Genomic DNA, 25,670 nt, shown 5'->3' with positions numbered 1-25,670 from the left:
TTGTGTTATGTCTAATTGCCGGGGGCATATTTTAAGCACAGTTGCTCCAGTACCCCGGTGCCGTATTGCTAGCAAAACACATTTCACACATGGCAGTGCAAGACCCTGAACAAAGCGGCTATCCGAAGAAACGATGTTCGTGTAAACCCTCCCATTTTAGGAATGCGTGGAAGCAGCTGCAGTACCAGCAGCCTTCTACGACAGAATTCGAGCCTGTTTCCGCGAGGGTGCGCTCGAGTCGGCGGTCTCAACTAGACTGTATTTCCGCACTCCGCGAGACGCTCTGCCATCTACCGTTCGGTCTAGATACTACTACTCGCGCGCTTTACTCTGTACTCGCGCATCCCCCCACTAGTCATTCAGCACCGGCGGATGAGTTTGGCAGCGTATTTGATCGCTGCTTCGGCGGGGCCATTTAACTGCGGGTAGTGTGGCGAAGACATTATATGGGTCACTGCCCATTTGGAGAGAAATGCTTTGAATGCCTTTGATGTGAATTGAGGGCCGCCGTCCGACCACAGGAGCTCCGGCACCCCAGCCGTGCAAAAGATGACACGGAACTCTGATGAGGTCGGCGGCGGTGGCGTGGCGGCCGAGCGGGCTAACAATCAGCCAGCCAGAGAATGGGTCGACCGCGACCAGGAAGTGGCGCCCGGCATACTCGCAGAAGTTTGCGCAGAGGTGCTGGAACGGCCGGCTGGCTGGTTCGTGATGCCGCATCGTTTCTCTTTGTTGGGCCGGCAGCTCTCGTTGGCATTGCTGGCATACCTTGGTTATGTTGTCGATGTCGTTAGACATCCCAGGCCAAAAAACTAGCTGGCGGGCCCGACTTTTTGTCTTTTCTTTGCCCGTGTGTCCGGCGTGGAGCTCCAGGAGCACGGCGGATCGCATTGGCCGAGGGATCACGAGGCGGCACCCGTGAAGCACCAGACCGTCTTCAACTGTCAGTTTGTCGTGCACTGACCAGTAGGGGCGAATTTGGTACGGGAGGTCGGTTTTTTGATGAGGGAAGCCGTTCGTGACTGCCTCGAGCAGGAGCTGGGCTTCCTCGTCGCCATCTGCCGCCTCCAGCACGTCCCGTAGTCGGAGGTCGAGGTGCGACCCGTCGATCGCCCGCGCAGCGACGGTGGCGACGGTAGGAGCGGTGTCGTCTTCGGCCAGCTCGTCGTCATCGGTGGGCGGGTCGACTGGTGACCTGCTGAGCGCGTCGGTCGCCAGGCGGCTCTTGCCTCGACACCACGACGCAGTCATGCCGACGTCGGATATTTTTTCGCGCAGTCTTTGCAGTCGCGGGTTCTCAATTTCATCGAGGTTTTTATTGTTGATGATGGGCACGAGAGGGCATGAACCAACGACGAGGTCCAGGTGTGGAATGCCAGAGACGAAAAAACGGCACTTTTTCACCGCCCCGGCGACTGCCAGCAGTTCTAGTTCTATTGTAGCATACCGAGATTCGGTGTCGGTGAGGAAGCGCGACCCAGCCTGCACTACTTTCCAGGTACCGTCCGGCTGTTTTTGTTGCAGCAGAAACCCGAGCCCCTGGAGACGCCTGGCGTCCGTAGACAACCTCGTCGGCCTTGTCGGGTCGAAGTACGCTAGAGTGCGGACGGACGACAGCGCCTCTCTCGCCGCCTGGAACGCTACCTCGTGACAGATGTCCCAGGTGAAGGCTCTCTTCGCGCTCAGGAGGTGGCGCAGCGGTTCCAGCAGCTTAGCCGTCTCTTCGTTGAATGGCGTCACTTGGTTGATGAGGCCGAAAAAGCTCCGGATGTCAGTGAGCGATTTCGGTGCCGGGAACCCCGCTATGGCGTTCGTCAGGGCCGGGTCGGGCACGTAGCCGTCTCGGGACTCAATGAAGCCGGCGAATTTGACGCTGGTCTTCATGTGCTGCGTCTTGGAGGGGTTCAGGGAGACCCCGCGGGCACGGCACTTCGTCAAAAACTCCGGACTGGGCGACGTGTTCTTCTTGCGTCTTGCTGAAGATGACGTCGTCCACGACACGTTGGATGCCGTCCACGTCCCCGAAGCACTCGTCCATGCGCCGACTGTAATGCTCGCTATTGACGAGACGCCATAGGGGGCGCACAGATAGCGGTAGCGCCCGAATGGTGTAATGAATGTCGTCAGGTTTCGGCTGTCTTCGTCTAGAGGGCAGTGGTGGTATGCTTTGGTGGCGTCGAACACGCTTAACCATTTAGCGTCCGGCGCTGTGATGGATGCGACACACTCGGCGGGCGTGTTGGATTGGTACAGCTCCCGTCTCACGGACCTATTGAGTTTTGAAAGGTCTACACACAGTCGAATGCCCGTGCCGTTCTTCTTAGGGGCCACTACGATGGGCGCGCACCACTCAGTTGGATCCGTGACGGGCTCGATGATGCCGTCACGCTCGAGTTTTTCGAGCTCGTGGCGCAGGGACTCTCTCAGAGCTATTGGCACCCTGCGTGGCGAGTGCACGGCGAAGGGGGTGGCATCTTCTCGCAGATGAATTTGGTATTCTTCTCCTGGCATGGTTCGTACTTTGCCGTCCAACACGTCGGAAAACTCGTGACGTGGCGCTGCATTCTCGGTCACGTCGGAAGACATGTGATCGTGAGGCAGCTCTGAGACAATTGGGGCGCTGCATGCTGCACGGGGACCGTAGAGGGGGGCACCGATCGGGCGGTTTGGTCCGCTGAGGACGGGCGGGCCGGCCCGTCTCCGCCTTCTCCATTGTCGAAGGTCGGCCGTCCGACGGTCCCTCCCCCGGCCGGACGCTCGCGGCGTCCCGTCTCGTCTCCGGTTTCGGTAGGGGAGGGCTGGCTGCGGCGCGGCGCGCGCGTCTCAGCCGCGGCTGGGTTGGGCGGCGGCAGCTGACCAGAGGTTGCGCTGGGCGATCCGGCACCCCGACTGACTGCATTTATCTGCCGTGGGTAGTTGGCCGGTACAATACGAAGACGGAGGGCAGTGCGCCACGAGAGGAGGAGTCGTGGCACTCCTGGGATGATATGCACCGTGCACATACAACTGCACTACGAACACCCCACCCTCATCCTAATGATCAACAAGTACATAATCGCACGGGCCTTCGCTCTCGTCCGCTCCGACGCGGCAACACTCGCTCGTCACCGTCGCCTGTCACACCGGCGCCATCATCAGCAGCCACACCGGCACTATCATCAGCATCAGTAGCATCCCAGCCGTCGGTCACTGTGTTCACACGCCTTTTCAGCCACGCAGCGGCTGGCTGTGGCTGGCCGCTGCTTCACCGGCCTCGGGAGGCCAACCCGTCGCTTCACCGGCCGCGGGAGACCGCTCCAGCGCCCCACCGGCCGCGGGAGACCGACCCGTCGCTCCACTGTCCGCGGGAGGCTGCTCCACCGCTCCACCGGCCGCGGGACGCTGCTCCACCGCTCCACCGGCCGCGGGAGGCTGCTCCACCGCTCCACCGGTCGCGGGAGACTGCTCCATCGCTCTACGGGCCGCAGGAGGCTGCTCCACCTCCGTGCCTCCGGTCCCGCAGCATCCGTGCAACCCGCGTCCACCAGCGCCCCGACCATCCGCCCGTTCACCTCCAGCCAGGTGATGGGCAGCGCGCCCCTCAATGGCGGGGAGCCGGCGCTCGCGCTGACGCGGCGTCCCCCGACTCGCTTCCCGTCCAACGCCGCGGGCAGGTGACGGCGACATGGCCCGACTCACCGCACGTCCAGCAGCGTCACAGTGGGCACCTCGCCGACTCGCGGAGGCGCCCCTGCACGCGCCACGGCCGCTGCCACAGCGACGCGTTCATCACTGAGCACGGCCCGTGCCCGTGCGAGAACGCTCGCTAGGTCCAGCGCGACGATCCATCGTACGCCGGGATGAGCCGGGCGTCAAACGGCCAGCCTCCATTCCGCGTGACGACCCTGCTCCCGCTGGCGCTGGCGCTCCCGCTGGCTGACGCTGGTGTCGTCGCGCCACCAGCCGTGATGGACGTCGTCACACCGCCTGCAGCCGCCGCCAGGGTCTTGGGTATTCTGGCCGAAATAGCTTGTAATGAGACGCCAAGTGTTTCACCACATCTTCTCTGTATTTTAGTCTCGCACCGCAGCAGCCCCTGACGGTGCACCTACCCTCGCTGCTCTCTCAACGGCGACTCCCCACAGCGGGGGCCGCGAGCCGGGGCTGTGCGCGCGATCCGAGGTCGTGCGAACTGCGACGGCGGCGCGCATCTGCCGCGCAGCCGGGGCCGGCCTGCGAACCTGACCACGTGCCGCGCTCCGCCCCAGCAGGGGCGCAGGACACATACAACTGCACTACGAACAAGTAATCAATCTACTACCAATCTGCTCGTGGACCCTTCAGTTTCCCTTGCGACTGGCCTTGGTCGTCTGGAAGACCAAAGGGTCCAATTCTGTTGCGTTTTGAGAAAAAACTGCGTCTGCTCGGCCGGATATGGGCCTCCTCGGAGCCTATGGCCCCCCGGGACCCAAGGGGACCATGGTCCCGCGCCCAGCCCCCTCTGGATCCGCCTCCGCCGCTGCCCCTGAATACGACCTCCTGGCGGCCTCTCGTCCCTTGATCGTCGGTCTCGAGGTGCCCTTAGAGCGCCTTGGAACCTATGAGGGTGTATCTCCCTCTGCCCCTCTTGCTTACCTGCACCACTGCCTTCGACTTTTCATCCGATGTTTTCGACCGGTTTCAGCAGCAGCACATCTCGGACGTTTTCCGCATGGCTGGAAATATCTTAATAGCCGGTAATTCCCTCTTATAATAGCATATCGCTGCTGCATACCCCGCGCTCCTGAGCCCAAATGCTGGGTATTCCCCGCACTGCCTTCGCTGCGGCGCGTGCAGTTCTCCAGGCGTTTATGGTATTGGTGACTAAAACGGTGCGAGTATGGTCAAAATTGTCGGGCCAGGATTGGATGATCTAGTCATTTCTTTATTATGCTCATTTTCGATTATCCTCTGATATGTACGTTTTCGTAGCTGCTGTGCGCTGCTAACTCTGGCGCAATCTTGTACAGTTTTGGACATTCTTCGAGTAGTTAATCTTTTTTAGAAAAAGAAAATTTTCGCCGTGAGCATTTTACGCGCTGCGCGCTACGAACGCAATCAGCTCATGTTAGCAGAGCTACCCAATTGTAAGAATACATAGCGTGCGATGTTTGTTGGGTACTGGGTGTAATTTCCCAAAATAAGCTGGGGATGGGGGGGGGTAGGGGATAAGGTCAGGCTTGCCCTCAAAGTTCATTAATAACATCTTTATCCATAAATTTGACTGAATTTCGTTTTTAAAATTTGGGGGAAGGGTGAGAGCCCTACCAACTGAAAATGAAACATTTGACTACAACCTTGGTTAAGTATCAATATTGTTCCTTCATATGATGGACAACACATGCAATTAGATGATCATGAAGTGAGCAAAAAGCTAAATTTAGCATTGCCATTCATGTTTGTAATGGGTACCATTTTTAACCTATAATTTCCCCTTGGATACTGTGCCATAACATTATTTACAACAGACTGCAGATGTGTTATATCTTCCACATCAGCATTGCAATATTGTGTGATTGGTATCTAGCTATCAATGATACTTCCCATCTTTATCATTCATATTTTTGATCCATAGGTACATGGCTTGTCATTCTCTTTATTGCTTTGCTTTTCCCAATTATCATCATCATTTTACAATACTCTGTTCCTGAAATTGTAAAATATCTTGCTTGGCAGCTTCTTAATTCTGAATCCATGACATTGTTTCCCAACTATGCTTGGACTGGGAAGTAATTTATACACATGCAATTCTTTTGATGTTTGTTGCTGGTTATTGGTTGATAAGGTGATGTGCATCATGTGGATGAGTGCATTACTGGCATATACTAATGATATTGCATGCTAGCTTTATTGCTCAATATTATTCTGGTTGTTAAGAACATGATTTTAAGCATGAATGCTCACTTTACAAAAATCTTACTTATGTTTTGTGATGAACAGCACAGGGTTCAGCTTGGTGATGTTTCCAGCCATAATATGATGTCTTCTTCCCACTCCAGCCTGCTTGCCATTTGAAGTGTGCCTAACCCAACCTATAGAACTGCACAGCACACTGCCTCTGTAAGCATGCTGCTCATGTTAATTCCTGTCTGTTATAGGATGATGCAGTCACTGTCATGGCTGCCACCCAGCGTCGAGTCTACACCCGTGGGTCGGTGCTCCCCTTTGAGGAGGACGAGACGCGCGAGTTCAAGGGTCACCGCAACATCGCCGCGGAAGACATTCCGCCATGGGTGCACCAGGGGCTGTCGCGTGAGGCGTCAACCAGGAAACCGGTGTCCAGGTACCAGACGATGGACAACATCAGACACCCGGCACGCCGTTGGCTGGCTAGTGGGCGGTTTGTCAGTATTTGTATCACCAGGGTTATACTAAAGCAGCACGTGTCCAAGGTAATGATGCCAAACAACACCTGAAAGCAGAAGTGAAAGCTGAGCATTGTGTGGTATCAGCATAGGTAATGCAATCCTGAAATGGCCTTGGGGGCAGGGAGTGTGTGTTTTTTAACGTAAAGGTCCCCGATGATTCTAGGTGGGGATTTGAGTAACAATATGTCGAGAAAGTGGGGAAGACCTTGGTAGAACCATGAAATAACTCCAGGAACATAGGATGGTTATCCACGACTATTAAAACCGGCTAGATTGCTTTCACGTCTTGTAGTCGAGCCCCAAGTTTTCGCTACTATAATCTGCGCGTGTTTTAACGACAAAGACGCGCCCATAGCATTTCTGGTTTTGGAGAATTTACGGCTTGTAGAAACACTGCACAGCATTGTATTGTCGGTATGGGCAGCGGCCAACAACCGCTGAATCCGGTGACTGCGGTGGGCGGAGACGACAGTGTTGAATTAACGGGGCTTTACAGCATTGGATGTGCCCAAAACACCCGAATCTACATGGGAATATGTTCAGAATTAAGTAACGAACACGCTCGTGTATGTGTCATATTGGTTCGCCGCATGGCTCCGTTAAGATTAGGATGTGAAGCTGGAATATGCAGATTGCGAGAAAAATTGGCATTTGGCGTGACGTAGTAGGATGAATTATCATGCTAACAACATGCAAACTATTTCTAATCGTGTGATCTGGCTGAGGCAAATGGGCTGTTTTTCCCCACGGGGCTCTGTCATTTGTAGTTTGGACACGGCGGCGGGGGGGGGGGGGGCACCCACCCCCACCTATCATTTCACCCTCACTTATCCCTTTTGGTCACAAAGAACGATGCACCAGGACGAGGCTAAAATATTTGTATTCATTTTTGCTGAAGACCGCACGAAGCTGCGATCCGTGGTTTCAGGGTTATCAGCCTCAAGGCCGTGGCCTCTACCGTGTCGGGGGGGGGGGGGGGACGCCCAAGTTGGAAAGATTATCCATGGGTCGAGTAAAACTCATCCGGCCTGCAACAGTGCTCGTCAATACAAGCTCGTCCATGGTAATCGTACGCCAGACTCATGTATTTACGGTGCGCTGTTCGTCCACTTCGAAACTGCTCGGACGCATCACTCAAAGCACGGCTGTGAAGAACACATTAGCATCGACGTCTGCTGCGCGCCCTCAGGAACCTGAACGCCTTCCTCAACACGGGCCGCGGTGGCACCGTCTACTGCGGCGTCGACGACAACGGCCGCGTGCTGGGCATGCACCTGACGCGCTACCAGAAGGACCACGTGCGGCTGTCGGTGCGTGACACGCTGCGCCGCTACCAGCCGGCGGTGCCAGACGACCGGCACCGCATCACGTTCGTGCCCGTCGTCAGCGCCGCCGACGGCCAGCATCGGCCCCGCGAGTTCGCGTGAGTACCGACCGATGGCCGATGGCAACATGCGGCTGTTGGTGACGATCGTTTCCACATGACGTATGGAGTTGTGCGTGTTTCAAGACTACATTAGTCATGTTTTTGGCCGTTTAGGATTGTATAACATTGCCAGCATAACCGTACAACAGCATGGAACGTGCATATTAGTAACAAGACGGGCGTGAAAGGCACAAACGTCAAGGCGATTTAGTGACTGTGATCTTCATGTGTTGGGCCTGGCTCAGGTATGCACATCTGCCATTCTTTCCTTACCGCCTCGTCCTGGATCCTCGCAACGGCCGTCCCAGTGTAGCACGCTGCTGCCGTTAGCCAGGAAGTGGCAAAGATGTCGGCCTGGCAGAACCTCGCCCGGGCGCCCGCACTTACCCTAGGCAAGGGTCCCCGCGTCGGGCAGGTCTCGGCAGCGGAGGATTCTGTGGCGACTGATCTGGTGAATGCCGTCCGAAAGGGCTCTAATCTAAACTAGACCCGACTAGGGGTACAACCAGACTGAATTCACGTGACAGTGGCCTCCTGGGGCCGCCGCACTGCCGCCATCTGCCTGATCTGAGCTGGCCGTGTTTGTGCGTGTGTGTTCAGCTATGAAGCCAGCCGGCGGAAGAAGCGACACTTGGTGGCCACGTCCAACTACTGCTGGTGCGACGCCGAGGCGAAGGCCCGCTCTCACGGTGAGTCGGGGCCTGACGGCCTCACTCTCTGGCGTGAGTCGGCGGCAGAGCGCCGTTATCTGCGGTTAGTTAGCGCCTGAGGCGGCCCGCTCTCTGCGGTGAGTTGGCGGAACAACGGCCCGCTCTCCTGACGGTGAGTCGCGGCCGATGGCCCGCTCTCTGGCGGTGAGTCGCGGCCGAGTGGCCCGCGACTCTGACGGTGATTCGGCGCCGAGTGGGCCCTCGCTCTGACGGTGAGTCAGGCGGCCGAGTGGCCCTGGCTCTGGCGGTGATCGGCGGCCGAGCGGCCCGCTCCTCCGCCTGGCCGGCCTCCACCCCATCACGTGCGGTAAGGTCGCCTCAGGCCGTGACAGGAGTGCGTGGCTCGTGTTCCAAGTCACTCGCGAGGTTTAACTCTACATCTGCGAACGTTGGCAGGAGATGTGAGGCTGCGAGTGCAACGTGGATTGTTTGTCTGATGTTTGTTGTGAATCCGACGGGGCAACAGCCCCGTCGGTAGTACGCCATGCGATTTTTAGGATTGTGATAGCCGTACCGGACGCCCCTCCCCCCCCCCCCCCCCCCACTCATTCCCACTCACAGTGCCCGCAGCGACCACCGAGCGCTCGACGCCGCGTGCCTCACAGTCAGCCATGCTCTTACGCCGCAGGGCCAGATACCGCTCGAGTACGTAATTGAGATTGAGGTTCTGCCGTGGCCGGACCGGGACGGCTCGCCGCACCCATTCTATCTGAACGAGAGCGGCCAGTGCTTCGTGCGTCGCCAGGCCAGCGTCATGACGGTGAGGGTAGCGGCGCCGACGGACGGCAGCTGCCGCTCAGTACACTGAGGGCGTCCGCTCGGGTGGCGCCGGCGGGCGTCAGCTGCCGCTCGGTACACTGAGGGCGCCCGCTCGGGTGGCGCCGGCGGACGGCAGCTGCCGCTCAGCACACTCAGGCCGCCCGCTCGGGTGGCGCCGACGGACGGCAGCTGCCGCTCAGTGCACTCAGGCCGCCCGCTCGGGTGGTGCCGGCGGACGTCAGCTGCCGCTCAGTACACCGAGGGCGCCCGCTCGGGTGGTGCCGACGGACGTCAGCTGCCGCTCAGTACACTCAGGCCCCCGCTCGGGTGGCGCCGGCGGACGTCAGCTGCCGCTCAGTACACTGAGGGCGCCCGCTCGGGTGGCGCCGGCGGACGGCAGCTGCCGCTCGGTACACTCAGGCCCCCGCTCGGGCGGGGCCGGATGGCGGGGGTCACCGGACGTGACGTCATTGCCATTGGGCGTTTACAACGCAGTCTGCTGCTGAGACTGTATGGCGTCGCCCGCCTGTTTGTCTGACAGGAGGGGCGGGCACCGTGCAGAATAGAACCCCGTATCTCTGACTTCCCAGACGCGCAGTGGCTAACGCAGACGCATTAACCACTACACTACCGACCCCTGATGTGACGTGTAACCGAGCTGGGCGTGACATGCCGTGGTATGTCAACATGAAAGCCGAGTTTGGTTATTGTCCGTTACGTCGACTGACATGAAAACATGTGCGCTGAAGGCGGCTTAACTCTCGTCATACCGATATTGTTTGTTGTGGAAGAGGAGTGGCATTAATCGTGCGATCTCGATGTCCCTCGATGTCCTCGCAGTGACCGCCGTCATCTCCTCCAACTGCTCTTGTCTCGCCAGGTGACGGCAGCCGACTGTATCCAGCTGACGCGCCACCAGGCGGCAGCGCTGGCGTGGCGGAGGACGGAACAGGTGGCGCTGGCCGCGGGACTGGACGCAGCCGCCCTGCTGCGCCGTCTGGATGCCGGTGACCTGTGGCTGGGCGCCGGCTGGCCGCCGGCTCGGCTCGCCTGCCGCTGCGCCGCGCCGCCCGGCTGGGACGCCGAGCTGGCGGCCTCTGCGGGATGCCCCACGCCAGCTGGGACCTGGGCGGCCGCGGAGGGCGAGCCGGCGCCGGCGCAGGAGCCGAGGAGAGCGCTCGCGCAGTGCTGCTCGACCGAGAGCGGCTTCTGCACCAGCGGCGGCGCCGACACTACCTTCGAATGACGGCGACGACGACGCAGACAGCAGCGCTGACAGTGGCGCGGTGACCGGTGCCGCCGCACGCGCGTCTCGGCACGGCACGGCCGGGAGAGGGCGGCGGTGCCCCGAGCTGACCTCTGGCGGCGCTGTGGTGGGGACCGAGCCCCCTGAGCGTCTGTCGGTGGCAGCGAGTACCGCCTCTCTCCCCTCTATCTCTGCTCCAAGGGCCGCCGCAGCGGCGGCGGGGCGTAGGACGCTCCGGTCGGGGCTGTCGCCACGCGATACTGATGCAGCGGCTAGCGACGGGTCTTCCGTGATGGACCTGGGCGCCGGCGAGCCGGACGCCCCGCTGTTCGGGTGTGCGCCGCCCGTGCAGGCTCCTCTGAGGGCCGAGACGACGCTGCCTCCCTCGTCAAAGGATTCAGAGTCGGCGTCCGGGCGCCCGGCAGCGGCCGCCGCCTGTGCCGCCTGCCGGGCTCCTGAAAACGGGTCGGACTCGGGGAGCTCAGGCGTGTCATGGACGGCTCCGGTCGGCGGTCGGACGGCGGGCCCCGCGCGGCTCGTGACGCCGGCGGAGGTGGCTGCTGACGCCGGCACGTCTCTGTGGGAACACGCGGCCGCGAAGCGGGCGGGCTCCCTGTCGCCGACTGGTGGTGGGGAGGACTCCCTGTTATCGGTGGCCGGTTAGGACTCTGTGTTTATGCCTGATGCCTCGGGGCGATCCCTGTGGTGGTACGTCGAGGACAACTCTCTGCTGTCGAAAGCGGCCGACCATTCCCTGCTATCCGAGGTCAGTGAAGGCTCGCTTCTTCTATTAGGGGCCGCGGATGGCTCGCTATCGCTGCCCGGGGCACCGGAGGACTACTGGTCGCCGCGCGCCGTCGGGGAGGACTCCAGACGGCGATCTGAGGCCGAAGAGGACTCGGAGGGCAGCTTGGACGCGGACTACCGGCCGGCGGACGGTCAGTGTGTCCGGTCGGACGGAGCCGTGCTGGGCTGAGCCGCCAGCCGCACCACGGACTCAAGCCAGGCCGAGGCTCGGGCCCGGGACCGGAGACCGGAGCCGCTCCCACACGCCGGGCGCCGGCCGCGCCGCACACTTGCCTTCACGAAGATGGCGAGGTCGAACGGGCAGCGGTCGCGTGAGATTCCTCCGCGGAGTGGACTCAGGTGTCACGTGACAAAGAAACAGCGGGCGGAATACGCCGAGGATTGAGGTGCATGGGACAGCTGGTGTTTGTTTTCATAATGGGTGCCATCCCATGTGGTGATATCTTGCATGTTGGCCGTTGGCCACACGTTGGCCGTGGCTGCCGCGTCGGCAACTGATTGTGCCTTCTTTTAATGGCAGGATAATGCGTTCACACGTGATGTAGGCCAAGTTAATGCATGCGCACCAGCTGCCACGACAGCTTTTGTAACGAGCTCATGCGTGACTGCCATTGATATTGATGTGATATACTCATGTCACTGGTGATTATATGTCCGATATATTTTTTTGTATTGTTCCGTAGCGAACACGTCTGTCGTAGTGTGTCCCCATGCTGCTCGAGGTGCCAGTCTTGCTTAAGGCTGGGGCATGGTCAAGTTCCCACTATGACATTGTGTTTGGCCGTACAATTCGAAATACATAGAATTCAGGTTATCCTAGGTTGTCTGGGAAGTGATCAGTCAATATCGCATGCGACAATCATATCCACCGTGTACAAAGTATGTTCAGTGCGTTTCGTGATGTTAAATGGATGTGTTTAGTTTTGTAGTCGCTAGTGTCGCTCAGCAAAAGGGCTGTTAGTTACAAGCCTGGATCAATTTTGTACCGTCACAATAAAAGCTAAACGCGCATGGTATTTCCCTCACAAACTTTGTGTCCACACAAAACCCATCCGTAGGGGTCGATATCAAGGCTCACTGATAACTGGCTGCATTGTGAGCACGTAGTGAGAGCATCGTTTGTTGTGCCCCGTCCTTGGTACTGGCCTCCCCAGGTACAGGCCTCCCCAGGTGCTGGCCTCCCCAGGTGCATGCCTCCCCGGGTGCATGCCTCCCCAGGTGCCGGCCTTCCCAGGTGCTGGCCTCCCCAGGTGCATGCCTCCCCGGGTGCCGGCCTTCCCAGGTGCAGGCCTCCCCAGGTGCATGCCTCCCCAGGTGCCGGCCTCCCCAGGTGCATGCCTCCCCAGGTGCCGGCCTCCCCAGGTGCATGCCTCCCCGGGTGCCGGCCTTCCCAGGTGCAGGCCTCCCGGGTGCATGCCTCCCCAGGTACAGGCCTCCCCAGGTGCAGGCCTCCCCAGGTGCCGGCCTCCCCAGGTACAGGCCGTGCCGGCCTCCCCAGGTACAGGCCTCCCCAGGTGCATGCCTCCCCAGGTGCCGGCCTCCCCAGGTGCCGGCCTTCCCAGGTACAGGCCTCCCCAGGTGCCGGCCTCCCCAGGTACAGGCCTCCCCAGGTGCCGGCCTTCCCAGGTGCAGGCCTCCCCAGGTACAGGCCTCCCCAGGTGCCGGCCTCCCCAGGCCTGGTGTAACGTTAAGGCCTTCGGCTTGCTGACATGAAGCAAAAGTAGAGAAACGCTATCCCACCTTGCCATTTATTTTGAGAGATTTGATCCGCGCACTTTGAATGGGTGACTGTCATGATGGATAGATAGTTGGATCCCATGCCGTACAAGGCTGAACGTCAGATCGATTATTGAAGGAGGGGGAGAGCTGCCCTCGCCCTGAGCTCCACATGGCCCGCTGACCGGGGAGGAAAGGCCACTGACCATCGCCACCCGCTCGGCAGCAGTGGGCCAGTCTTCTCAGCCGGAAGCGGGCCGCCCACTGTGACACGTGTCGTCCCGGGGCGCCGGCTGAACCCCTGAGCGGTGTTCCGGAGACGACAGGAGCTGACTGGACCGGGCCGATCACGACCAGCACTGCTGAGCCGGCTCCGGGCGGCGCTGCTGGCCGGCGGACGGGCCCCGCTCGGCCGGCGGTGGCGCTCACTCCGGTCACTGGGCCGCTCCCTGCCGCACCTCGGAGATGGCCACACCGCTGCCGCCGCCGCTGCTGCTGCTCCCGCTGCTGGCCGGCCTGGCCGCCGGCTTAAGCGTCCAACAGGTGGAGCTGCTGAAATCGGCGCTGGTCGAGTGCGCGGGCGGCATCAGCGAGGGCGCCTGCCGCAGCATCTGCCGCTACAAATCGTCGCCGCTTATTTCACGGTGTGACGAGTGTTACCCGGGGGTGTGCGGGGCCGGTAAGTAACACTGGCGGCAGCTGGGAGCGTTCTACTTGCCACTGTTCATCAGCTCGCTAGCTTGACGAATCACTGTGGGGCCGGTGCCGGCCGGCCCGGGGCCGGTGCAGCACGTTCTTCGCTACAACCGATCGCAAGTCGGTCATTATTTGTTCTGTTGTCGTTTTTCCACATCTTAATGGGCCAGTACATTTGCGCTGATTGTTTACAGCGCTGCGCAGATTTTCTTGATGTAATCAGGCTGTACTTACGAGAAAATGTCGTGTACTACGTCATGAATATGCCACCTTTTTGTACTTTTCACTTATTGTTAAATCAGACGTATCCGACTTGATTGGTAATGCCAGTTGTCTCGGAATCCTTTGGGTAGCTCAGAATTTTGACTTGAAGCAAACGCTCCCATAGGGGAAATACATTGAATTCCTTGCTCACCACTATGGGAAAAACACATTTCCTTTGCATTGCTTTCTTCAAGGTGTGCATTCTGTTACATCTGCAACACGCCAATTTGTCCAAACATTTGTATAATAAATGCTACGAAAGTTTGAAACACTCTGTGTAGACAACAAGGTATGGGGACATGAGTCTATTAGCCCGCGAATTCAACGAAATGTTATACTTTGGCTCTGATTTCTTCCCTGCCTTGTCACTTACCACAGCAGCTCTTTTCGAGCTGCGCTTTGCCTTTGAAAATGGGAGTATCACGTGATCTATAGAGACGCACTGGTTCAAACATCAACCAATGCGCATCTCAGTAGCAGGCCCTTGCCGCCCGCTGAGCCAATCACAAACGTTAATTTGTGTCCGCGTCATTCACACCGACTGCGGTTATCATGACGACGAGGATCGTGACAGCTGCGGGTGCCGGGGAGCAAGTGTATTACTGTTGAAATGTATTGGCAGCGTTATTTGCGCTTGAAAAGTACGACTTACGTTCTTATGAAATCTTGGTAGTGCTACAGTGGTACTACCCAGTGCTATTATTAGGCGTTACCGAGTTTTCATCAGACTACGCTTTTGAATGATGCCCCAAGCGTAGAACACTACTTTGTAGGGGTCGTACATAAATTGCGTTACGCAAGGAGGGCAGGAGGGTTTGGTCCAGCGTAACGGAAGCATAAGAAAGGAGGGATGGGGAATTCTTGGACAGCAGAACGTTACGCGCAGGTGTGGTTGTAATCACGCTACAGTATTCTTAAAGGAACTTGAATCATAGAGCTGGATGCCGCTGGCTGCCTTTCGTGACAGGGACCCAGCCGTGTTGTGTTGCATCTATAGCTCAATTTGGGATCAAAAGAACGTGAAAAGGATCTTTTCGGACGCTACGGTTAACAAGGCGTAACAAAGGGAGGGACCGGCAACCAATGCGCGGCCTGAGGTGTGTCCACAGCACACCAATAATGCTATATCCTGCACCAATTCGTACTTTATAGTACAGATAGGTGTGTTCTTGGCTGGAGAATACCGAGCTCAAAATCATATTGTTCGGTACGATGTATTTGGAGTTCAATCTTGGAACGAAATAACAGGAGGTTCATTTCTTAGAAATGTTGTCAAGAGCACATTGTTCGTAACGACACGCTCAGTCCAGCTTTGAGACAGGGCACCGGAATGATAATGTGCTTAGGGCACGCACGTACATGAATTTGCGTTACATTCGGGTTTTATTTCGCTTTGGTGCCCTCTGACCCCTACTCTGTTCACAGGATAAGTGTAGGCTTAATGTTACGAAGCTTATCCTGAGGTTCCTTTATTGGATGGATTTTTGGGATCAGAGCTCACGCTAAACAGCGCTTGTGGTGTGGACCATGACCACATCATTCGACCATGGAAGTCCAGGTCAACGGCAGCCATTGCGGCGAAAGTTAGCCGTGCCGCAACGCTCGGCCCAATGTGCCCGGTCCTCCGACGGCTCCGACCTCCGCTGGCCCTGAGCGGCCACCACCACCAGCCGCACGCTACCTCAGTCAGGCACAAACAGCGAGCGAGCCCCTTACCTCGCCCCTCACGCCGCGGCTGGGTCGGTACGCAGGCGCTCTTTAACCGACTGAGAGGGATTGTGTTGTTTTGAGTATTGGTTGCTGGTGGGTAATATGTGTTTTGCATACTTCCGAGCTTGTTAAGATAGGTCACACTCTATTTTGAAGCCGAGATGGACGGCAGTGGGATCGTCAAAGGGAGTGTTCTGCACTTGTGTGGGCTTTTTTTAGCTAAAATAGCCGTCTTGAAGATCATTCGATGCATTTCACACCCGTCCTTTTCTTACCCATCTTAAAACCTAAACCCTTCTAGTTTCTTAGCTACATGCCCGCAAATATGTGCATATATCTCGGAGAGATAATTTCAAGGTCACCCAGGTATCCATGACGCCATAGTGACGTCATTTGAATGCTGTCATTTACTTGGCCATGCGGCGGTCAGAGCCAAGAAAACTTAATTGACGAGTCGTTCATGTCTGGCGCCCGTGAGCACGATTTCCTGATATAACGGCCGTTAATTGTCTCTCAATCAATGCTAGGCCAGATATGACGACGTAATCAAACAGTGAAGTATTGGGGAACATATTTATCAAACACAGAAATGGCGTTATCTAGAGCACCCTTTGCCACTTGAAGGTATACGAATAGTTGTAAGTGGGCTTCTTCCGTCACATCTGAGATGGGCTTCGATATCTTTAAATGTGGGACATTTCCTTTAAAATGACAGCTAGTTCTTCGTACAAAATGTTCCCAGATGTTCTTGATTGTTTGTACGGCTGAGCTGGCTTCAGTTGGAACTCCAGGCTGAGGTAACGTCTGTGATCTGATTTAACTTCATCCTGTCCGAACTCCTGACTCCGCCGGTAATCGTATGAAGGACGATAAGGCAAAAGTATGCATGCTTTCAAGTAGTAGGCCATTGCAAAACATTTCTACAGACTCGCTGTTTCGGGGTTTATCGGATAAAGCGATACAACGTGCCGAGGTTAAAAACGGAATGCACGGGTCCGCCCGGTCAGTCATCTGAAAACATGTGTTGAGCCCACTGCGTCACATGACGAACTGGCAAAGGTGCTTTCAACGAGACAGTGCCAACGCTTCCGTTTTAAACTTCGTATTGCCAATTCAGATTACGAACGGCCACCAGAGACGGCAGATACAATCATCGCCCCCGTGGTTGCGTGAAAATCGGCCACTATATTTAACTGTTTCAATGCATTTACACCGTTACGAAAGCTGCGATACATGACGAGGTAAGTGTTTGGTCTTTGCAAGCACATGGTAAGCGCCAACTCTCGCTGTGATTACGGCGGGCCGTAGTTCTGAATTACGCTGCGGCGGGAGGCAGCTCACCCAAATGAAATCAAAATCCGTGTTGGCATAGCTGCTGATGACCAGAAGTTGCTGAATTTTTGTTAGCTCCTGCTGGACGAACTTCTAATTAAAGCAGCTCTTGAAGCCCGTTCTCACACAGGTGCGGATTGCCCCTTCCCTGCATTCGTCCGAAAATTTTGTGTGCAGCTCTTCCTGAGTCGTTTGGGTTCTTGAACTCATCAGTACAAATCTCTCGCGTGTCGGTTCTCCCATGGCATTCAGAAAGGGCAGGCTGCTGCCAATCGTTTTTATTTACCTGCGTGAAATTTGAAGCAAGGTGATTGGTTGTAAGTTGTATCCAGCTGTAGCCTTATCGTGAGATCTAAGGCTTCCACGAAAATGTGACCAGCTCACACTGATTTAGATCAGTTAAAAGCATTGCAGGACCCCGGGGCATTCTTCGATCGAACTCTTCTCCCGAATTTGGCAAGCGATCAAGCAATGTGCTTCAAGTATCCTCCAGTGCTTGGAAGCAGGAGCATGGCCAGGCACGATGGCAGTTGTCCAGGATAGGGTAGGCTTAGCGGGTCATTGAGTCCATGCGTCGCTATAAGCTTAGTGTTAAGTTACTCAAATCCTGGGCGATGGGGGCTTGAGCTTCACAGCCTCCCCCGCCCATAACGCGATGCATGGCCCGCGGTTATGAATACGCTTATCATGTTGAGATCGGCCTGCATGTTTTCGTCCTAGCGGCAGGCTTACCGGGGACATGCGTGTTCTCATCACACGATCTTGTTGGCTCCGTAACTATGCAGCGGCTTCAGTGTGACAGTCCGGTATGACGGTTCGGTGTGGCAGTTCGGTGTCGCGGTCCAGCGTGACTGTCCGGTGTAGCGGTCCAGTGTGGCGGCCCGGTGTAGCAGTCCGGTATGGCGGTCCGGTGTGGAGGTCCGGTGTGGCGGTCCGGTGTGGCGGTCTCGGTATGGCGGTCCGATGTGACATTCCGGTGTGGCGGTCTCGGTATGGCGGTCCGACGTGACATTCCGGTGTGGCGGTCCGGTATGGCGGTCCGGTGTGGCGGTACGCGGCTCTTTCTGTCGATCGCCTCAACACCGCCAGCACTCGTGCCGCCCTGTGGTGACGAGCGATGACGCCGCGGTTTCGCGGCCGCCACGTCGGGGCGCGGCCGAGCGCGACCATCTCACCGCGCGAAGCCTGCCGCGCTCGCCGCGGGCGCGATCTGACGACGCGAGCGCCGTGGTGACCGGCGCGGACCCGGCCTTGTTCCAGAGCCGGCAGCGCCGCGCCGCTCATCGGGCCGGCTGATCGCGCCCACGTACGGCACGGTCGACGACCACGCGGACTGCCAGGACGCGAACGGCATACTGCGGCCCGTCTTCACCACCTGGTACGACAACCAGCAGTACCCCTGCCTGTTGTACACCTGCAAAATCAACGCCGTCATCGATGTGGTCGACCTGGGCGCCAATTGTGAGGAGGAGCCGACAGACCTCGGCGAATGCACCAGTACCCGCAATATAGGCCAGTGCTGTTACAACTACACGTGCAACCTGCCCAACGACCAAACGCTGTCCGGCTGCGTGTATGACAACACGCCTTACGCGCACGGCGAAACCTGGGTGGACGACCTCCTTAACCCGTGCGTCACCTACGCCTGCAACAATGGCGTTGTCGCCATCATCCAGGACGTGAGGCCGCTGTGCCCGACGGGACCTGACTCGCACTGCATTCCGTACCGCGCGGACGGGCAGTGCTGCTACAGCTTCAACTGCTCCATCATCAACGGCCTGCAGCCGTGCCGGGACGCGGTCGGCAACATCCGGCCGCACTCTTCCGTCTGGTACGACGATCCGACCTTCCCGTGCGTTAAGTTCGTCTGCAACAACGGGTCGGCCATCGCGGTAGTGGACAGGCGGGGCGAGTGTGACACGGAGCCGGATACGCCCGGCTGCCACGCGTCCCGCGAGGAAGGCCAGTGCTGCTTCAATTATACCTGCGGCTGCCTGTTCAACGGCGAGCTGAAGCCGAACGGCGCCGAGTTCCCCGACAACCCGGTGCACCCGTGCGCGCTGCTCCGCTGCGAGCAGGGCACCGTGGTCACCGTCACCGAGGAGCACTGCCCCACGCTGACCTGCTCCAACCAAGTGTGGCCGCTTGGACAGTGCTGCCGTACCTGCGGTGAGTTCAGCCAACGCGAATGCTCTCTCTCTCTCTCTCTCTCTCTCTCTCTCTCTCTTCCTCTCTCTCTTCTCTCTCTCTCTCCCTCTCTCTCTCTCTCTTCTCTCTCTCTCTCTCTCTCTCTCTCTCTCTCTCTCTCTCCTTCTCTCTCTCTCTCCTCTCTTCTCTCTCTCTCTCTCTCTCTCTCTCTCTCTTCTCTCTCTCTCTCTCTCTCTCTCTCTCTCTCTCTCTCTCTCTCTCTCTCTCTCTCTCTCTCTCTCTCTCTCTCTCTCTCTCTCCTCTCTCTCTCTCTCTCTCCTCTCTCTCTCTCTCTCTCTCTCTCTCTCTCTCTCTCTCTCTCTCTCTCTCTCTCTCTCTCTCTCTCTCTCTCTCTCTCTCTCTCTCTCTCTCTCTCTCTCTCTCTCTCTCTCTCTCTCTCTCTCTCTCTCTCTCTCTCTCTCTCTCTCTCTCTCTCTCTCTCTCTCTCTCTCTCTCTCTCTCTCTCTCTCTCTCTCTCTCTCTCTCTCTCTCTCTCTCTCTCTCTCTCTCTCTCTCTCTCTCTCTCTCTCTCTCTCTCTCTCTCTCTCTCTCTCTCTCTCTCTCTCTCTCTCTCTCTCTCTCTCTCTCTCTCTCTCTCTCTCTCTCTCTCTCTCTCTCTCTCTCTCTCTCTCTCTCTCTCTCTCTCTCTCTCTCTCTCTCTCTCTCTCTCTCTCTCTCTCTCTTCCCCCTTCCTTGCCCCATTGCAATGAGAGTGATATGGCGCTCTCCACTTACATGCATTCGTATATGCATTGCATACCAAAGCGCAGTCAATGGAGGGAGCTACCCACCTACTTGGGCCCTTTTTTCGTTTAGATGGCCTTCAGCAGAAAGTAAAAAATTGGTTTGATGAGTACTCACTGAGCTCCCCCTCCCCCTCCGTTAAGAAAATCCTGTCGCACCCGTGGTGCACACACAAGCATTCAAAAGACGTATAAATTCACATGGACACAGGTGTTAGCGGGTACGTCATAGAAACGTTACCCTGTCTGGCTCCTCGCAATCTGGCCTCCGTGCCGACCCCTTTTCCCGGTCTGATGTCCCCGTGTGACCTCCGTTCTCCGTCTGACCTCCTCGATGGCCCTCCTCCCGACTGATCATCCGTCATGAGCCCCCTTTCCGTTTGACCTCGCAAACTCTGCCTACCATCTGCTCTCGCCGGCGCAGCCTCCCTGCTCGTCTGACCTGCCCCGCCTGACACCCGGCCTGACCGCGCCAGCGCCGTGCGCCTACAACGGCGTCCAGTACCCGGTGGGCGACACGTGGTTCGACGACCCGACCCACCCGTGTGAGCTCTACCGGTGCGACAATGGCTACCCAGTGGTGGTACAGAACACCACCTGCGAGCCAGCCCCCAGCGACAGCTGCACCCCCTGGCACATGGAGGGCATTTGCTGTCCCAAGTGGGACTGCACGGACGGTAAGGCTGCCCGCCGCAGCGGCGGCTCGCTGGCGTCGCTTGCTGCCGACACCAACGAGCCAGTCGGGAGTACGGCGCTAGCGACAATGTGCCTGCCTGTTGGACGATGTGTTTGTCTGTGGACGACGTGCTCCTCCAGGGCCAGTCTAACATGACATAGCTCGGGAGTCAAGCAGCCGGGCCTGCTGACAAACGTCCGTTATTTTTACCGGGCGCCCTGGAGTTTGTGTGACACCGATAGCTGGGCGTCCAATGTCTTGTGTGTTCAGCTAATGCAGCCTGTTTTGTTAACGGTTCTTTGCTTGGTTTGCATATGCACGCTGTATTTACAACTTCGCGTCCCGACTATCGCTCCATGATGATCTGAAATATTCGTGGTCCATTGACACTAGGGCTCCATTAGCAGCTCCGTGCTGCCACGCATGCTGGAAGCTCCGTGTCCCATCGACACTTGTACTCCATTAGGAGCTCCGTGACATATTGACACTTATGCTCTATTCCAAGCCCCGCATCATCTTAACATGCATGCCCTCCTGGCAGCTCCATGTCCCTTTAAAACGTACGTTCTACTCACGGTTGCACATCAATTACCTCTTGTGTTTCACTCACAATGCCGTGTTCCGTTCACACGTGTCCTCCGTCTACGTCTCCCTGGTCCATAGACACGTGTTCTCCGATGATGGCGACGATGTCTGTGTTTGACGGGAGCGCCGACGACAGCGGCGTCCACCGACACGTGCGTTTCGCTCGAAGCTTTGTCCTGAACTGTCACGTGTGTTCGATTAACGACTCAATGCTCCATTGACATGGTGCTCCGCTCACAGCTCCATGTGAACACAACGGCGTGATCCGTGAGCACGGCACCACGTGGCCGGAGAACCCACTCCGGCCGTGCCGCCACCTGACGTGCAACAACAGCGAGGTAGAGGTGGCCTCGGAGGCGGCACCCTGCGAAGGGCCACCCGACCCCAGCTGCGTGGAGAGGCACGTGCCCTACCAGTGCTGCCCGGTCTTCGACTGCGTCCAAAGTGAGCGGTAGCGGTGGCGCCGGTGCGGCCCGTCGCCGTCGCCATGACGGTGTTCTATGGGCATGGGACAGTGTTTGATGTCGCCAGCAGGTGCGCGGTGTGCGCACCCCGCTGGTGCGGAGGACTGGGGCTGCGTCGGGGGCAACCCTTTTAAGGTGCGTCTGGCACCGGCCAGGCAGTCGTGAACCAGACAATTCCAGTTGCTGTCACTGACAGCCTCGGCCGTAAGCGCCCAGCTCCGCCGTGTCTGCGACGGTGCCAACAGAACTGACAGCCTCGGCCGTAAGCGCCCAGCTCCGCCGTGTCCGCGACGGTGCCAACAGAACTGACAGCCTCGGCCGGAAGCGCCCAGCTCCGCCGTGTCTGCGACGGTGCCAACAGAACTGACAGCCTCGGCCGGAAGCGCCCAGCTCCGCCGTGTCTGCGACGGTGCCAACAGAAAGCACACCGCGGGGCAATTATAACTGCGCCCGCGCGCGCCGTGCCTTTTTGTTTTGCTGACTCCTATTCACACTCGTTCGGGACGGCATTACCAGCAGCACGCAGGCCCGGCGCGCGAGCCTGTGGCACCCGACAAGCCGGTGAGTCGGTGACCTTGCACACCCGTCCGTTTCAGTTCAGTGCACATACGGAGACCAAGTGTACGAGGAGGACGAGACCTGGTACGACGACCCCAGCCACCCCTGCAAACACTTCAAGTGCACCAAGACGGGCACGGTTAAAACCAAGGACCTGAGTATCAGCTGCCCGCCGCTGGTACCGCATGACTGCCCCAGCATGCGCGTACTGGGCGAGTGCTGCAAAGTCTGCATAGAGCAGGGTACGCCAGACAGCAGCACCCAACAGTCGGCCAGAGTCGGGCAGCAGTTGGGCAGAGTTGGACAGCACTTGGGAGCAGTCGGGCAGCAGGACAGAGCCGCACGCAGCTCATGATCTGGATTTCAATGACCTGAGCTAGGGCTGTGCCTGAGAACTATCGCTGCAGCTGACCATAGGGTTAAGAGTGGCATTCCGGCCGGGGTCTGGTCGGATTCACTGGATCCAGAGAAAACAATGACTGTATGAGCACCAGCAGCGGCTAAATGGCTTCCGTTTTGGCTTTTTCTATCGTCGTCCCCGTGATCATTCTCGTACCAACTGCCATCCTTAAGGCAACATCGGTGTTTCAATAAGGTGCCAGCAGCAACTTTTTGATGATGGCAGATCACCGCTTCGGCCACATTGTTTCATTGTCATTGTCATTATTTCATTAAAGGCTGTTTCTTGTCGGGCCGACTGCTTGGTGTGACTGCTTTTTTCAGCGACAAATCTCACCCCGTGTTCCTGTGTTGACGGCTGTCATCCGTGCAGTGGTCGTCTTCCCTCTGGTCCCACTGGCTTCGTTCTGTTATCGCCCAACATTGCATCGGTCACTGAAGCTGCAAACACTGCATCCTGAGATGTGCCCTAACTCAGGTGCCCCCCTCCCCCCCCCATCTTCCAGACGTGGAGTGTCTCGATGACAACGGCGGGACCCACAGCATCAACGAGACGTTCTTCATCGACCCGGTCACGCAGTGCCACCTGGTGCGCTGTGTGGACAACGGTAGCGTGACGGTATATGATCGGAGGGAAAACTGCCCGGCTGACCCGCGCCAGGACAACCCCAACTGTACGGTGATCGCGTTCGAGAACTGCTGCCCCGTCTACCAGTGCCGTGAGTTGCGCGCCACCCATCGCACCAGCTCACAGGGCCCGCAGCGCCGGCCCCGCCCGCAAGTGTTTCGCTCCGTCGAAAACATAGGCCGGCTTCATAGCAGAGCTTTGGTCGATGATATGGACACCTCGCCTGCCCTGTCTGAGCCTGGTCCGATCTGACCCCCCGCGGCGTTGTGGGCTCGTCGGTGCCGACGCCCCTGAGTGGGCGTGGTCCGCCTTGATACCGTGTGCAGACATAAAATGATATAGCGGACAGGTGCGCGAAAATTACCTTCTTACGAAAAAGGTTATTTTGAAACGATTCGCTAGCAACTGGTGACACTCGCTTTCGCACGGCTTCGACGTCATTCATAGCTGCTACGTTTCTTTGACAACGTCGTGCTAGAAGGAGCTGCCGTTTTTTTTAAAGTAAAGGCGTAGAAAGTGGTGCGAGGCGTAGGCCCATCTGACGCCAGCTGTTTCCACAGCCAACTGCACTGACAACGGCGTCGAGTACGCCCACGGAGCCAGATGGTGGGTCACGCCCCAGCGCCAGTGCACACGCAAGATGTGCCAGAAGGACGGCAACCCGACGGTGCTGTTCACCCGCCTGCCGTGTCCGCCCGTGCGCGAGGGCTGCGTGCCCAACTTCCGCGGTGTCGAGTGCTGCCACTACAAATACACGTGCATGTTCGACCCGCAGCACAACCTCATCCCGATGCCGTACGTGGACAGCGCCACAGCTCGACTGAGCGCGGCTACCCGTTTCCCGGGCAGCGGGCGGGGCTCGGGCTAGCCAGCTCCCGAGGCGGGACGTTGGCAGCGGTGCCGGTGCCGCGGCGCGGCTCACCAGCACCGTCGGCAGCCCAGTGGCACGCGCTACCGGCTCGGTGGTGTGACGTCCCAACTCGATCCCTGATTCTGGTAGATATACTCGTCGCACGGGCTTAGAGTCTAGTTTAATTCGACTCGTCTCACTTCCCTTAGCTATACATTCCTAATCATAGTTTTCCGAACGGTTTGCGGACATAGGGTGCTTGGCTTTACCCTATACTACTGTGTTCAAACACCCGTGTGTCTCCACTTGGTCAAAGTGCACCTCCGCATCTGCATACCAAGACGTAGGCAATGTGCTACCTTAAACTGAATATTTGCGCTTCACGACTGCATGAGTAATGAACTGAAATGGATGCGCTGTCTAATAAATTTATTCTCAAAGAATGCCTACGTCATGTGGTCGTGCTTTAGCCGGGCACGTTGGTTGTAGCTAGCCGATTGAATGCTCGTAATTGTAGTCGAAATATTCGTTTTCACAGGGCCATTTGCGTGTCCTTTGTTGGAAACATGCTAGTATGTTGCGCTTCCACCATGATATTCACGTTTTCAACCTTGATTTATGTATCCGGCGCTGAGATTCGACCGTTCTCTGCAGCGGACTTAATCATGCTTCGTTATCATACGTTTGCGTTTTAGCCACAACAGAATATATAAAAATGAGTTGTTAATGAACTGTGATGAATACCATTGGTACTCAGTGCATATACCATGTGTAATGCAATAAAATAAATACACAAAGTAAATAAAATAACCATTGGTTATTGGTAATGAGCGCACATTTATGAATTTTGATGATGGAAACCAGCCACATTTAATGCACCATTAGACAGGCAAACGGAGGTATTACGCAATCATATCAACGTTTCACGACAGCGTTCATCGTCACAAGTGAATAACGTCTATCTAAAATTGCTTCACTACCTTGAGCTACGTGAGAGGCGGAGTGTCCCACATCTGTGATACTGCCAAGAAAAAGATACTGCAAAAACCAATCATCAATCATCACTACAATGACCATCACGCCCCAACAACCGATCCACGATACTGTGGTGAGGGCTGCGTGAAACATAGACAGATAAGCTAAATGATATCGTGATCCGTATTGATTATAAGGCTAAACATACACTCACTACGAACATCAATACGATGCCGTCACGCAGCCACTGCCGCTCAGCAAGCAGCACAGCCATTCAAACTCCTACATCCAGACCCACACTCTCACATCTACAATGCATGGCACTGTGCTGAGGGCTGTCCGAAAGAGACGGCTGAGCCCAAATGATTCGACGATCCGCACGGGGTATATAAATATAATATATATATATATATATATATATATATATATATATATATATATAGGTTCAGAAAGTAAGTTATTACAGGACATCACAGCTGAACACGGGTGTCAGCTCCATTCTTTTGGGTGGACCACTCCCCCATGTACAATTTACACCCAAAGGTGAATTTGT

The 25,670-nt window shown here is 57.1% G+C and overlaps 2 protein-coding genes across 2 annotated transcripts; both read left to right on the top strand.

Annotated features, from left to right (window-relative positions):
- Positions 1-4,815: 4,815 nt before the first annotated feature.
- Positions 4,816-8,732, top strand: LOC119098055 (uncharacterized). Its single transcript, XM_037220983.1, has 5 exons — positions 4,816-4,832; positions 6,117-6,301; positions 7,576-7,809; positions 8,413-8,501; positions 8,605-8,732. Exons 1-5 carry the CDS (start codon positions 4,830-4,832, stop codon positions 8,730-8,732), a joined length of 639 nt encoding a protein of 212 aa, XP_037076878.1. The 5' UTR covers positions 4,816-4,829.
- Positions 8,733-13,501: 4,769 nt separating this feature from the next.
- Positions 13,502-24,967, top strand: LOC119099271 (kielin/chordin-like protein). The gene is made up of 7 exons (XM_037222396.1): positions 13,502-13,729; positions 18,313-19,221; positions 20,459-20,659; positions 21,484-21,687; positions 22,304-22,507; positions 23,171-23,383; positions 23,853-24,967. The coding sequence occupies exons 1-7, from the start codon at positions 13,516-13,518 to the stop codon at positions 24,158-24,160; spliced, it is 2,253 nt and encodes a 750-aa protein (XP_037078291.1). The 5' UTR covers positions 13,502-13,515; the 3' UTR covers positions 24,161-24,967.
- The last annotated feature ends 703 nt before the right edge of the window (positions 24,968-25,670 follow it).

The sequence above is a fragment of the Pollicipes pollicipes genome, unplaced genomic scaffold (genome assembly GCF_011947565.3).
Source record: "Pollicipes pollicipes isolate AB1234 unplaced genomic scaffold, Ppol_2.1 Scaffold_4740;HRSCAF=5597_pilon_pilon_pilon, whole genome shotgun sequence".
NCBI lineage: Eukaryota > Metazoa > Arthropoda > Thecostraca > Pollicipedomorpha > Pollicipedidae > Pollicipes > Pollicipes pollicipes.
The sequence above is the reverse complement of the archived record's forward strand: the minus strand, read 5'-3'. Positions and strand labels throughout refer to the sequence as shown.